Source organism: Lepisma saccharinum, chromosome 3 (genome assembly GCF_977018435.1).
Source record: "Lepisma saccharinum chromosome 3, izLepSacc3.1, whole genome shotgun sequence".
NCBI lineage: Eukaryota > Metazoa > Arthropoda > Insecta > Zygentoma > Lepismatidae > Lepisma > Lepisma saccharinum.
The window spans coordinates 66,734,491-66,750,495 of NC_139231.1; the positions used below are offsets into that span (position 1 = coordinate 66,734,491).

Here is a 16,005-nt window from a genome sequence, read left to right on the forward strand (position 1 = left end):
GTGTCTGTGACAAGTGATTGTTGTAAGCAAGTTGGTGGAGACGGTGCAGGAAAAGTACCCATTGTAAGTTTTGTTCGACGTTTGGTAAGGTTGCATTGTAGAATGTAGGGGTTTAAGTGCTCTACAATTTAACATGTGATAAGGTAGGGTGTGTTTTTGCGATGTGCCAGTATTTGATATGACTAACCCTATTTGTTATTATTTAAATGGACATATGTCGAGAATATGCAAATCAGGGCATTACGGATCGGCCAAAACGGGGCAAAACGGATCTCCCACTTTCAGTACGTTTTACGTACTTTTACTTAACAGTATCTCTTCTAACACGACGCGATTATAAAAAGAAGTCCACCAGAAATTCGTGGTCTGTAGTAGGAATGTGTGAAGCTGTGCGTTTGGTGACATCCGGAGAAAAGACTATTCGGCAAGCTGCGGAACTTTGTGGTATGCCATATACTTCATTGCAACGAAGAACATCTGGTGGATCAGATGACGTTGGTCGTCCTGGTGTAAAGCAAGTGTTTAGTGATGAGTTTGAGCAGGCTCTTTATTCGAGATTGTGTGATTTAGCTCGAAGAGGATTCGGGCTAACACCCAAAACTGTGCGAAGATACGTTTTCAAGTTTGCAGAGAAAGAGAACATACCGCATCCCTTTAATAAAGAAAAAGGACTAGCAGGTGAAGACTGGTTCCATGGATTTAAGCAACGCCACCCAGAACTCAGCCTACGCAAACCACAAGGTCTCTCGCAGGCAAGAGGTATGGCTATGACAGGTGCTAATGTTCAACAATTCTACGAGACGTTACAGCAGATAATGACAGACTGTAACCTACAAAATCGTCCTGAATGCATCTACAACCAAGATGAAACAGGATTTCCTTTGAACAATCGCCCCCCGCTAGTAGTAGCGCAGAAAGGCGCCCGTAATGTAGTGTCGATAACAAGTGCCGAAAGAGGAGAAAATGTAACTGTTTTGGTTTGTGCAAGTGCAACAGGAGTGTTTATTCCGCCATTTGCTATATTTAAAGGCATACGACGGCATGATGAATTTCTTGATGATATGCCTCCGGGTACAGATTTTTGTATGACAGATTCCGGATGGGTGACAGAAGATGCTTTTCGAGTGTGGCTTCAACATTTCCAGAAACACCGAGCTCCTGGAAAAGTTATTCTAGTTCTTGATGGACACCGTGCACAAGTAGCACTCGACATTGCAGATACATGCCAAGAAAATAACATTGAATTGTTATTGCTTCCTCCTCACACCACACACATATTGCAACCTCTTGATGTCGTTGTTTTCAAACCCCTGAAATCGTATTATCACCAGTATGCAACTCAGTGGCAACACCATAATCGTAAAGCTCTGGACAGTGTACCGTCGGCTATCAAAAATATTAATGACAAACTGGGAACACTACAAGAGGTGTACGAGAAGACGGCGAATATCGAGACGGGGTTAGCATCCATTGGAAGGAGGCTAGAGGAGCTCGAGAGAGAGAACCACTCTCTGCGGGAGGAGAACGAAGATCTGTGGCGTAGGCTTTGTGCAACGGAGGCTGATGTGGACAGAATCATCGGCCACTCGAAAAGGAACAACCTTATTTTCGATGGCATGGAAGAAACTGGCCGTGAGACGTGGCAACAGTGTGAGGACAAAATCAGGAAGCTGGTGAGGGAGAAGATGGGGGTAGAGCTCGACCAGGAGGCTGTCGAGAGAGCTCACAGGCTTAATTACAAGGTTGCCGGCTGCAGACCCATTATAGTGAAGCTGCACCATTACAAAAGGAAGGAGCAGATATTGGCGAATCGGAGGAAACTACGCGGCACATCCGTGTACGTAAGAGAAGATTATTCACCCAGAATTGCACAGCAGCGACAAGTGCTCACGGGACACATGCTAGATGCCAGGAGGGAAGGGAGACGCGCGTACGTATCTTACGACAAGCTGATTGTAGACGAATATGTTTACAAGACGAACAACGATTGCTCGGACATTATTTGTGTGGGACAACGGAGAGGACGCGACGATCTGCGTGGTGCTGCCGGAGAGGGCGGAAGATATGGCAACAGCGCAAACGGAAGGGATAATGGAGCCTCTGGAAGCATCGACAGGTTGTCTGATGGACAAGAGGATGACATCGGCACGGGAGAAAGGCACCCGCAGGAAACAAACACCGCCGGGGGTACTGGTGCTTGGGGAAGGGGGTTAGTGAACCGGAAAGCCCAGGAACATTTCCAGGAATTCAACCCAAGAGGAGATCCCAGGTTGCGGAGTCGAAGCAGGGGAGGCGTGCCGTGACCTTTGGACCCGGCTGTAAACGAAGGGAGCATCAGGCAGGAACCAGGTGAGTTTATGCGACATTTGGGAGAAGAGGGGGTGGGGGGAGGTGAGATTGGTGGCGAACCCCGAGCGTTTTCGAAACGGGTTTTGAAAATTCTTAGCTGGAATGTGGGGGGCTTGCAGGGCAAACTTTCTCAGTCTGAATTCTGTAGATACGTCACCGAATTTGACATTGTGGTATTTGTGGAAACGTGGTTTAGCACGGCGGAGACGCCGCAGGGTCTGGGAATGGTGGGGTATGCACAGATCATGAAGAGACGGGCTGGGAGGGGGCGGTATCCAGGGGGGCTGATGGTGCTCGTGAAAGAAAGCCTACGGGCGCAACTGACTAAAATAGAGATTGACTGTAATGGGATTCTAGGCGTGCACCTGTGTATAGACAATATTAAATTATGCTTGATTGCACTTTATAACCAACCAGTCTCGTCCAAGTACCACAATGACAGATTCTTCGAGCGAGTAGCTGATTTTCTGCACCTTGTCGAAGATAAATATCCGCAGACGGACGTGCTGTTGCTGGGGGATTTTAATGCGAGAATTGGAGGGGAGGATTGCACGACGAACGGGGAAGAGGGGGGAGGGAGGGTTAGACGAAGCCTAGATCAACAAATAAATGTGGAAGGGAGAAAGTTGCTCAACCTGGTGGAGAGTTTTGAACTAGAGGTCATGAACGGGAAATACGGGAGGGATTTCGAGGGAGATTTCACATTTGTGTGCGAGGCCGGGATGTCTGTGATTGACTATATTTTTTCAACTTGCGGATTGGCCAATAGGGTGGCGGAGTTCTATGTTGACGAGCGGACAGAGAGTCGGCACTTCCCGTTGGTGCTGGAAGTGGAGTGTCCGATCACGGTTAATTTTAATGCAGTGGCGATTCCTTGGCAGAAAGAACAGGAAACCTCGATTCTGAGGCAATATAAGATTTCAGAGGAGGGGCTAGAGTGGTTCCAACAAGGGTTGCAAGATGATATAGCGGTTATGCTTACGAGGGAAATGGAAAGAGCGTTGGGCGAAGGCGAGGTGGAAAGAGGGGTCTCTTTATACTACCACATCATAATGCGAGCAGCGAGGCACATGTTGCGGGACACACGTCAACAAGTTCCCAGCAAGGCTGACACGTGGTATAATGACGTATGTAAGATGCACAAACGAATATTGGATCGATCTCTAAGGCAATTCCGTGCTCGCAAAACTGAGCATTCTAGATTAAATTACTTAGAAGAACGCCGGCGTTACGCGCAAGTTTTGGAAAGGGAGAGGGAGAAGTGGGGGGAGAGGAAAGTGAGGGCTCTTCAGGAGGCCATCCAGGGCCGGGATACGAGGAACTTGTGGCGGATTATTCGCAACCTGCAAGGGAGTCGGTATACAATAGGCAGTATCTCTGCACGGAGCTGGGAGGATCATTTTCTCAAGCTGCTGGAAGGGGAGGGGGGGTCAAGGGCTATTCCAAACGAGGGCAGGTTCCTGGGTACTTTTGTTCCAATCCTTGACGAAAGTGTGTCGAGGCTGGAATATGATGCGGCTGTTCGCTCGCTGAAGACCGGCAAGGCGGCGGGTATCGATGGAATCGGACCAAATCTCGTGAAGGTGCTGAATTGTAACGAGCGATTGGCAGAAACGGGAAGGTCTCTGCTCAACAACATATTCAATAGTGGAACCTTCCCAAAAATATGGAAAACGAGCGTTATTTGTCCTCTTTACAAGGGGAAAGGGGATGTAAATGACACTAATAATTACAGAGGTATTTCTCTCCTGCCCGTGTTAGGGAAAGTATATTGTAGTATTCTGTACAACAGATTGAGAAAATGGGCCGATATTTTTGATAAACTGACCCCCCTGCAGGCTGGTTTCAGGTCCAATTATAGCACTATAGATAATGTTTTTGTCCTGAACACATTGATCCAAAGCAAGTTAAACGAGAAAAGGGGAAAATTATATTGTTGTTTTGTTGATTTTGAAAAGGCGTTTGACTCTATCAATAGGCAAATGCTGTGGGGGAAGTTATGGGACATGGGGGTTTCGGCTAGAATGATTAATACGCTAATGAATATGTACAGAGGGGTCAAATTTTGTGTCAAATGTGGGCAGGGGGTGGTGTCTGGACATCACGAGAGCACGGTAGGCGTCAAGCAGGGATGCATACTTTCACCTTTACTTTTCATTCTTTTTATTAATGACGTTGCTAGTTTCGTGGGAGAAGAAGGAGCTGAAACACCGGAGATAGTCGGGACACCGATACCAATCCTTCTCTATGCGGATGATCTCGTTTTAATATCAAACGAAGTACAGGGGTTACAGCGGGGATTGAACAGACTTAAACAATATTGCACAACATGGAAGTTGAAGGTAAATACACGAAAAACTAAAATAATGGCGTTCAAGAAAGGTTATGTTTTCGCAGCAAAGGAGCGGTGGACCTATGGGGATTCCGAGCTTGAAAGGGTCAAACGTTTCACCTATCTAGGCATCACGCTGAGTATGGCAGGGGAGTGGACAAAGCACATCGAAGGCAGAAAGGGAAAAGCTTGTTATGGGCTGGGCAAGGTAGAGCGACTGCAACGGAAAGTCCCTACAGTCAGTGTGAGATTGCTGGACCAAATTTATGAAGCAACGGTGAAAGCAACCCTATTTTACGGCGCGGAACTATGGGGGAGGGTAGGGGGGCGAGTAGCAAATCAGATACAAGCGCGGTTTTTAAAACAAATACTGGGAACCAGCACGAGTGCAAGCACGTGTGGCGTCCTGAGGGATATGGGAAAACATAGGGAGGATGTCGAAGCGAGGATGAGATGTTTCAAGTACTGGATGAAGCTGGAACAAGGGGCCGGAGACTCACTGAAAGAACAGTGTCTGCGAGTTCAGATTGAGGAAGGGTTCGCACGCCACTGGGCAAGTGGAATTAAGGACGACTTGTACAGAATGGGTCTGGGGGAACTGTGGGAAGAGGTGAGGGGCGGGAGGTGCGAAACTGGGATGTTGCAAATCATAAGGGAGAGGTTGGTGGACGGTAGCAGGCAAGACATCATGGCAGAATGTAGGGAGAAGGTAACGCTCGTCGCCGCACAACCGCCAGGGGTGTGGGTGGAATGGGGGAGAAAACGATATATTGATACGTGTACGTACCAGCAAAGACGTGGATTCGCCTGGTTCCTGCTAGGGGGGTGGAGGCAACACAAACTCAAGGGGCCGGACGGTCGTGCCATCTGCACGTTATGCGGCGGAGAGGAGACGAGGGCTCACATCCTACACGAGTGTGTTTGGTCGGCACCCCTCAGACAACGCAAATGGGGGGACAGTGCAAGGGACAGCATTGAGCAGACCATCCAGGTTATATGTAGGGAGGAGAGGAGTGGTATAACGAATGTAAATATCAAAGCCCTGGGCTCCTATTTTCATGCAGTTTGGAGGGAGCGCAGGAAACTGCTGCAAGGAGTCAGTGAAAGTGAAGGGTACGGAACAACAGGGGCTCAAGCATAGGTGAAGAGTGTAATGTAGTATTGTGAAAATGAACAATCTCAAATGCAAGAAGAGGACCACATTGCTATTTATATATGTACATAGTATGTAATTATTTTCCAAATGTTTCTGTTTATAAATGTTTCTGAATGTATGATAAATGGGGTGCATGTTTAAGGTCGGGGTGTTTATGTAACAATATTGTAAGATACGCACAGCCGAAGGGCTCGTATCAATATCAATAAATATCATATCATATCATATCATACTATTAATAAATTTGTGTTTGGACATATTTTCGACAGAGCTTGGAGAGAGGTCGCAACTGTTGGGAATGGTGTCAAAGCATTTGAGACCACTGGAATCTTTCCACTAAACCGGCGTGCAATTCCAGCACACATTTAAATTTAATTGCCAATAGGGACAATTCAGATACAGCATCCAAGGATCAGTTTGATCTCTCATCGAGCAAGACAGCAAGTTGTAGTAGAGAAAGCGGCGATGGCACACAAGAACAAGTTCGACAATTATTGCCATCCCCACAGAAAGTGATGTCTACACGAGTACAAAGACAGCGCCGAACAACATTGCACATTACATCTCCACAACACATTTCAACAATGAAGGCAAAACAAAACACAAGCACGGCATCCACTTCCAAAGGCAAGCAGAAAGCAGGGCGTTTCAAAAGTCAGGTCGTACGAAGAAATGTCATGTCGAATGTAGACATGATTGCTAGCAATTCTTGTAGTTTTTGTAACATTTCATATGATTATCCAAGATGTGCACAGATGGGAGATTGGATTCAATGTCAGTCCTGTCGTAAATGGTATCATGAGCGTTGCGTAAATGCTGTCGGAAGAAAACAATTTGTGTGCGGTATATGTCAGATCTCAAAACTGTAATACAGTATACGGTACTTTTTTATGTTTTTTATGTTTTTTATGTTTTTAATCTTATGTTATATACATAAAATTCAACTGATCCATATTGCTCCGTTAGTGATCCGTTTTACCCCTGCTATCAGGGCAATACGGATCAATTGCAGTGTCTCACAAAATATTTTTTTCTGAATTGTATTTTCAACTTCTGGTTCTTTCAATGCTATGCACATGTAGTAGAAACTATAATTAATTTTTTGGTAGAGTTTTGTGTTGCTAGCCTAATTCCTTGGCCAATAAAAACTGTTGTAAAGAAAAATTTGATCCGTAATGGCCTGGTCTACCATACATACAGAATGTATTATTTCCACTGTAAGGAAAGTTACTGAAATTATAATTGTTTCATTAACACATTCAACAAACATTTTCATATTAGGTTCATTATGTTCAGTTCCAGAAACAGAGAAATTTATATTTACATATAATTTGTTATTTGCTTCAATCAAACTGTTCAAATATTTTGCAGGGCCGTTTATCAGAAAAAGCCTTTCTATTTAAAAAAATATGTCTATGTGTACGGTGCCAAAAAAGAGATCGATTTATATAAAAATATCAAAAATTATAAATAAATATCATTATTTTTATCCACCCAGGTGTTAAGAAGGGCGGGGAAGGAGATAAGTAAGTATTTTGTATTTTCTTCTTTTGAATACATAAATGTCAAAGAAAGATATGTTGTAATATGTGAAAATTCAGAGGTAGAGCATCGATTTGTATAATTATTAATATAAGTTGTTACGGGCTGCTAATTTAATAACTAACTAATTAACTCAACTGACTCAACTGAACTGAGCTTAGCAACGCAACATCGAAGAATCGCTCGCCTCACCTGCTGGGCGAATTAAACATCACATGAATTATAATACGGTCAGGATAAGTGCCTAACAGTCGGAGTTACCAAGAATAAACCTAGGAGGATTTGATTTTAAATACCTGAAATGACGTTACATAATAGTACGGTGTTTCTGAATATACACATATATTAAAGCACATATAAATAGACATTACATCTTGCCCTCTTTCACTCGTTCACACATTCATTCTCTCATTCTATGGCATATCGCGACAATATGACAAATACAAAGGTTAGATTATTTACTACTTTGACCATACTCTTGCTATGTCTTGGCTACATTGCCTATTACAATTTATCGTTTAGGATTTTAAGTATAAAGTGAATAATTGTTCCTTGTGCGAACCCCTTTTATCTTTTCTGAAGGTATAAATATATTGAATGAACTATTGTTTGCTGTTAACATAAACTCTCATCTTTAAATTGATTATTCCGCCGGAATACCGATGCCTAGGGATGCCATAGCACTGATTTAAGTTAAGCAATGATTTGATTCACGCAGATTCGCGGTAGATAGTCGTCATCTTTCTCACACACGCACATGGTTGGATCTTACCTTCGCTGGATTCCCTCTGACCTGGGTTGGGTGAAAGTGGTCCTACAGTTTTGGAAGGCCCCCACACTCCATCGTTGCACCTCGCGGTTATCCTGGTTGGCGAAAGTGGGTCGGTTGGCGGCTCCATCTGGCATCATCGGATCCTGGCTTCACTCGTTCACTGTCGACTCCATACGACAACTTGCGCAATAATAGGTCAGTTCTTCGCGGTCACTCGTAAGTACAGATACGTGACTTGGGCGATGAGACGAACGTACGCGATGAGCCATTCGCGGTTTCACATGGATATCAGATGTTATTAACTTTCACTACTTTGGACGTTGTTTCGGACGATTGACACGGGTGGACGTGTCTGGCGTTATTCTCACATAACCACACGTATGTGCACGGATGCGTTGACGGCGAGGGGGAGAACGACCCCCTGGTTCTATTCTGCTCTACTCCATGGCTCTGAAACACTCACTCGAGGAAAAACAAATCCAGACCTCGAGTCTGCTTGCAACTCGCAGCTCGGTCGCGCGTAGCTCACACTCCGGTGGCGATTGTAGGCAAAACTGTGCAAAACTGTGTCTCGCTATTCCAAATCATCCCTTTTATTCCAGATTTGAACGTAGTGACGCTGTACCCTCTATGATCAGGTGCTTGTTTATTGTTTCTGGTGCTTTGACCGTTGTCCTCCTATCCTGGTCAATGCTCACTCCGGTCCTTAACCTCTGGTATCAGCCCCTCGCGCAGAGATTAGGCTAACTCTTCCTCTTTTGTATTCAGTCACGGAAAGCAAGGGCAACTCAGTAGGGTAGCGTCTCCCTTTCAATTCAACGATGAATCTTTAATAATTCATAACTCCCGTATTTCTGTTCTGATTAGGCTCAAATCTTGGAATCAGTACTTTGATGATGTGTTCTTCCGCTGGTTGAAATCTCATCCAATTCGGTCCATTGGTTTAGAAGTTGCATTTTTCTTGTTATTCCCATAAGAATGCATGTAAATCCGAATTCGGGCGGAAAACGGTGGTTGAGCAAGCTAGTGCTGGCTAAGACAGTTCGCTAGACACCTGTATTCGCGACGGATATTAATATTACCAATTGCAATTAATTCCTTATAACGGGCAGTTAGATTAATTACTTGTCACTCAATATTTGACCGTTATAAAGTGTAGCCACAACCAGCCATTCTAAGTAATTACATACATTTCCTGGAAGAATCTGACTGTACTTGAGGGACCCAAATTTGTTTCTTGCGGACGCGTACTTTACGATTTTGTTACGCCACTGCGTCAAATATTCAATATTACAAGAACATTAAGACGTAACATCAAAATTAGATTCACAATTATTATTATCATCTAAGTCCTAAAATTCAAAGTTAACTGGTACAATTAATGTGCAACAAAGTCAAAATTGCTTATTAAAAAAAGTCAAATTAGCTGTATCAATCGATTACACCAAAGATTTTACACTTATGGGGTAAATGACTGTAGTTTTAAGATTTGTTGATGTTGAAACCGATTGTGTCGAAGAGCTTGTAGGTAGATACTTTGGGTCCCTAGACAGGATTGTGGTTTAGCGCACCCCCTTCACCTAGCTCTATCAAGCACCAACATTTTATGTGTGTCCTTTGATATTTTCTACTTAAGCCATGGTTTGTGACATTTACATCCTACAAACTTTGAAATAAGGAAACAAACAACAACTCATTAAATAATATATATTATATATTTAAAGATTTTTAGTTTGTATTTCTGATTTTTTTTTTAAAAAAAAGTTTAGCTCATTTAAGGATATTTCAGTATCTTAAAAAACGTACTATCACTACTACTTTGGTTAATGAAAATTCCAGCAGTCTGTTAGTGTAGCTCTGCCAAGTGTAAATTTCTCTGTCGCGTACTATTAAATATATTTTTCGTCAGAAATTAATTATTATTATTATAGGCTATTATATAAATATGATAATTTGCTGACGTTTCTTTGATGACTGTTTTTCGATTCACATTGATATTTCAAACTTAAAGAACGGATGGGGCCTTGAATTCTAATCTCGCCAGGGCCTCGCGATATGTTGCTACGCCACTGTACCTAAGATTTTGTAACTTCTCAAATTAGTTTCATTATTATCTCAAACCAACTACCACTTATTTTCCAAATTTGTTTCGAAGGTTTTGAAATAGGTTTGTGTGTCTTGTTCATTTTATGTCACTTTTCTGGTCTTGAAATCGTAAATCTTCTCTCGGTTTCATTTTTACGTTGTTTGTTTGTTGAAATGTGTAAATAGCATTGCCTGCTATTTGCACCCGTATGAAGATAGAAGCTAACAATTATATTTTCCATCGTATTACTATCAATGCGGTCTGTAGAACTAGATAACTAGCAACAACATGAGAGAACGACGATTTGTTGAAAGAGATGACAATATTCAAAAACCTTTTATAATGCACATTCTGATTTCATGTTCCATTTTATGGACCATCGTGCCTTAGTGTTCAGGGATAGAGGGGGGGGGGTGAATCTTGAGCAACTAATTCGGATATTGATTTGGCAATATTATACCAGAGAGAAAATCTGTTTGATTGGTTGATTAATTTATTTGGTTATTTTATGCACAATAAGGCTAATCGGGACTGGACCTATAGTTTAAAGTGGGATCCGAACCACCATGTGCCTCCACCGGGTATCGAACCCGGGACCCCTTGATTACAAGGCGTCGACAATACCACTGCGCTATAGGGGAGCACCCCCAAAAAGAGTAGAACAACCACCAGTCGCAGAAAGTTACAAAATATTTACGATGGCACTTTTTGCGAAACTTGGTGCTTACTCCCTTACAGGTGTCAGCAGTGGCGGCGATTAGGGGCGGGGCCGAGAGGGTGCTGTTGCCCCCCCTACTTTTGCCACATTTTGCCACTTTTGCACCACGCTAGCTCATGCACCAAGGGAAATTAAACTGTCCTTGCCATCCACCCCTCACTTTTGCACCTTGGCCCCCTAGTTTTGAAACCCAATCGCCGCCACTGGGTGTGAGTGATACAAATGTTTTCTACCAAGGAATGAATGTCAGCAATTTCAAATTGATAAAAGTGAAGAACATTTTAAGTGCTCCTTGACCAGTTTAAAATCTAAAAGTTGGCAACGGTGACTGTGTGACTCATGTATCGGAGACGGTGCAAAACCGGAATGAGCGTTCGCTGAAGACAAGCGAGCTTCGTCTTGCAAGGCCTTCCAGTTACCCGTGGGCTTTCGATGCTTGACGGGTCAAAACCCAGGTCTATAATTTTACTCGTCCGCTCGCCATCCAGGTGGGCCTAGTAAGCGATTCTGGCCGATGTGCAGCTCCCTGGTTACGTATACCCTGTTCCAGTTATCTATGGGGCAAGGCCGGGCATAACGTCAGAGAAGCGGGGGGAATCCAGTGGCTAGAGCGAAGCAGTACACGTTGCTCGAAGGCTGGTAACTGCAGTCGCTCCACGCAAAACCATTCCCTCTCACGTGTTCATTGGTGAAGCCGTGTAGCGTCACTACTTGCGGAGAGACTTGTTTTCGTTCGTCTGCTCCCGAGATAATTGAGACAGTGTGAAGTTTTTTTCTATTTTTATTTTTATCTAGGACTATATATTTGATTGGTGGGAAAATGTTTTTTTATTGATTTCAGAGTCTGTTAATTATTATTGTTTCATAAAAATAGTTCACACGTCTAAATTTCCTATTATCATATTAATATTTTATTATCATAGTCCCATACGATTATTTTTAACTGAACACACATGTATGTCGTAACATGGACTTCGGTAGTGAGCTGCAAAGACCTAATGGACTTTTTCATGGTGTATGTAAAGTCGTCTTGTCTTGGAGCACCTCGCCTTACGCTTCCTATCGGTGACAAAAACAAGTTCGACTTCACTGTTTCACCCACCTGGATATCGTTCTCCTGTGTCGAATTAAGAAATGGCAATCCCAGGAGCAGCTCACTTTGCACGGCTGCAACGCTCATAACATGCACGTATACCTTGTCCCAACTATCCCAAACGGGATGTCCCCGTTGATTAGCGAAGCCTTATTTCTGATTACATAGCGTACTGTTTGTTTCTTGCAGTTTATTATAAAGTTCACTTTATGCACAGAAAGGGTAATCGGGACTGGGCGTTTTAAAGTGGGATCCGAACAACTATGTGCCTCCACTGGGTGCGAGTATATTTGTTTTAACAAGATTTGAATTTATGTTGACAAGAATAAATTGAAGTTACTGCTGAGTAGCATGATAAGTATATTACAGTACAATATAGCAATTTGAGCTAAACCTTACTGTATTTTGGAGCCGCTGTGGTCTAGTTAGAAGGGCGTCTGACTGCCACGCGAGAGACCCGGATTCGATTCTCAGGGTGGGTGATCTAGGATCGGAATTATTCCTGCCTTGTCCCAGCATAAAGCGGGTCTGGGGCTCACTCATCACCCCCTTTAGTTAGCAAAAAACCATTTCTGTTGTCGACATCGTGCTCGTGACGTAGTGACCGACTGATCCTTGTGGGGGGATCGAGGAAAAGGAGGGTAGAAAAACTACCAAACTACCAAACCCCTGCTGAAGTGGTAGTTAGTTGAGCTTACAGCTGCGCAGTGTGAAGTGTGCTTTTGCAGGTGGATGTGTCTTCGCTTTACATTGTGTGTTGTTTTTTTTTGTCTTGTTTCTTTTATACAAGAAATAAACTTTTGAGAGCATAATGCCATATCGTTGTTGTTTGCGATATTGTAAAGGCAATGCGACGATCCAACACGTAGAGAAAAATGGATCCAAGCTATCCAGAGGAAAGATTTTCACCATCTAAAACTTACAAGGTAATTTCAAGTACCTAATGTAAAATACAAGTTCTTGTTTGAAATGGCGTTTTCAATTTTCCCTAGATAGCTATATCTCTAAACAGCTACCACTTCTCTCCTTTGTTTAAAATTCTTACTTAAGTAATGAAGTAGGCAAGAATCTATGTTCTATTCATTATTATAGACACACTAGTTTTCAATAGAGCCTATTTGCCGTAGTTCTCTGTACGATATTTCTGCACAATCTGCAGACTGCTCCTGCAAGTATTTTACCCCGTATTATGTGCAACTGAAATAAACGAAAACTCACCCTTCATACTTTTTCTCCTCCCTCTAATATTTAGTTGAGTAAGCCTATAATAATGTTATAAAGACAATCTAGTATAATTTTGTACTTTCATAAACGTGTACGTCGCATTTCAGACCATCTAGGTTAATCAGGATGATGAGTATAAATAGTGAATTGATGAAATACCTTGACGAACAAGCAGAATGACACGCCTACGAAACCTAGAACGAGTCAAACATTTACAACTCGGGACGAAATCGATAACGAGACAGCCAGTTGAAATTTGTGGCGAGAACGATTGCAAGATTATCCAGAAGTCTGCAACGAATTGGATTCTTCACGATAACGTACAGCAAGACAATATTTGTACGACACTTATTATTAACCCTAGCTTATCTGAGAGGAGAGGAGAGGAGGGGGGCTGTGAGGCCCACTACTTCTAGTTTTTCGATTTCTCAACTGTGATATTCTTTATAAAAAATTGAAAGTAAATTACCATTCCCTAGAGCAGGGATTATCAACTTTTTTACGGTCGCTGAACACTTGGGAGTGATATTCAAAACTTGAGTCACCCTTGTTAGAATTTTTTCCCCAATTTTTAATCTTAACTCGAAGTGGAATATGTTATCAGGAGCAAATTAAATTTATTGTCAAATAAATACCTACTCCAGTACTAATAATATTCATTTATTGAAGGATAATTCAAGGAACAAATATCAGAATAGAATACAGTTTACTGCAGTGGAAATCAGTCAAAAGAGTTTTATTTAATTAATGTGAGACTTGCGATTGATGATTAGAGCACAAATGTTTGATATCAGGCCTCTTACACGCATGTGATCCTCAAGAAGGTTACACAGTCTATTTCTCGCTTTGGATTTTATTGTCGCCATAGCAGAGAAGGCTTTCTCGCACAAATATAAAGTTGAAAGGGGCAAAAGTACTTCCATTGTTTTGTAATTCCACTTAATATTTATTTTGCTAGCTACTTTCAAATAATATTTATTTCGTTTTTCGTTTATCCTTAAAATATCTTGCGACACCCTAAGATTCCCGGTTGGGAATCTCTGCCCTAGAAAGTGTTCCCAATATTTATGTTACTTTTGTTCATAAAAAACATAAATGTAATGTACATAGGAAGCAAAATTTTACTTGGTGGGCCTATCAGGCACCCCCTATGGATGCGTGTTATTTGAGTCATTCATGCCAGTACAATTGGTTGAAGATGATGGTATTTTTTTGTAATTATTAGCTGCTGCACCTATGTAAACAAAAAAAAGGATTGACGAAAAAGGAACATGATTTTTGTGAGTTTTAGTGAGTGATAAGATAGTGTGACACATATGCAATAATTGGTTATTATTCTTTATTAATGATCGTAATTTTTGTAATTGTTATTATTAATAAATACTTATATAAACAACAAAAAAGTAGTGTCAATAACAAAATGGTTTCTTGAATATTGGTGATAAAAAAAGAATGGGCCTGTGAGACCCCCTCCCCTCTTGAGGTAAGTACGTTTCTCGTACGGCACTGGTAAGCTAAGGTAAAAGACATCAAGAACACTACAATTGCTTCTACAAGGAGAAATTACCGTGGAGATATCACTTACCTTTCATCAGCACGATGCTCCTGGAGCGAAACTGAAGACATCTGTCGGCATCTTGATACACACGCATTAAAATTTACTAAACATTCTTCGGTTTGTGATACACTCAAACTTCAAATCACCATGCGCAATATTCTTTAGTTTTGTCACCACGGAAAGGCTGATTGTTAGTGTACAATAATGCAAAGGTTGGTTTGAACACATACGCACATTGTTTGAGACTAATTCACGAAGATTATCCTTAGGATTTCCTACGACAGTTTCCCCCTTTCAAAATGCACATTACTGCGTTGCTTTGTAGCACGGTGACTACTCAGCGGGAATTACTTGAATTCCGGTAATTATAAGTGAATTATTGGCTCCGGGAATTCTGCTTGAATTTTTCTCTGTTGACGTGAAAAATTGCAACTTTGATTAATCCAAATATGATTGAATTTATACGTTTTTATAAATGCCCTGTGGTAAGTTTTTCACGGTTCAGTTTTTATTTTTATGGAGGAAGGCAATGAAACAGAATTCTATCAATTCGTTAACTTTGTCAGCGACCTTTGCAGGACAATCTCTCTTACAGACGGAAAGTTGATTAGGTGAACTTGAGTTTGAAATTAATGCAAAATGAACATTTGTTCGTACATTAGTGTATCCCGTAACATTTGTGTCTTGTGCTTGTAATGTCTCTCGAGTCTGTGTATGCGAAATAGCAAATGTAAACTCCGTACATCAAATTAGATATTTTAAAAATGTATATACCGTTTAATTGAATTGCATTCGAATGCTTGGATGCATTGGAATCACACAGACACCTTTATATTGTTAATATAGCCTATTTGTGTGTGTGGCTGGTGAGAGGCGGTAATACATAAAGTTGAAATAGAGAAGACATTTGCTTATAGCGTTGAATTTTTGGAAAGTTCGCCTTGAAAACCGGGAATTATACTTGAATTTTATCATGGTCTTAGAGTGCCTAGGATAAGTTTACCCCAATGTCAAAATTCTCATAATTATGTGGTCAAAAGAGGGTAACAATAGGCCAACTTGTCCTGGTATGTTTTCACCCCCTTTCTCCGCAAATCCACTTGATACCAATGCGTTTATGAGGGCGTAAATCTTGTCTGGGACATTTTACCCCATCCTTAACAGAAGTTCCGCTT

General features: G+C 41.9%; 1 protein-coding gene across 1 annotated transcript in view; it reads left to right on the plus strand.

Annotated features, from left to right (window-relative positions):
* The first annotated feature begins 2,573 nt into the window (after positions 1–2,573).
* Positions 2,574–16,005, plus strand: part of LOC145985563 (uncharacterized) — a 44,810-nt gene continuing 31,378 nt past the window's right edge. The window contains exon 1 of the mRNA XM_083119633.1: positions 2,574–4,061. Within this exon, the coding sequence (XP_082975759.1) occupies positions 2,574–4,061 (1,488 nt within the window). The remainder of the gene's footprint in view (positions 4,062–16,005) is intronic.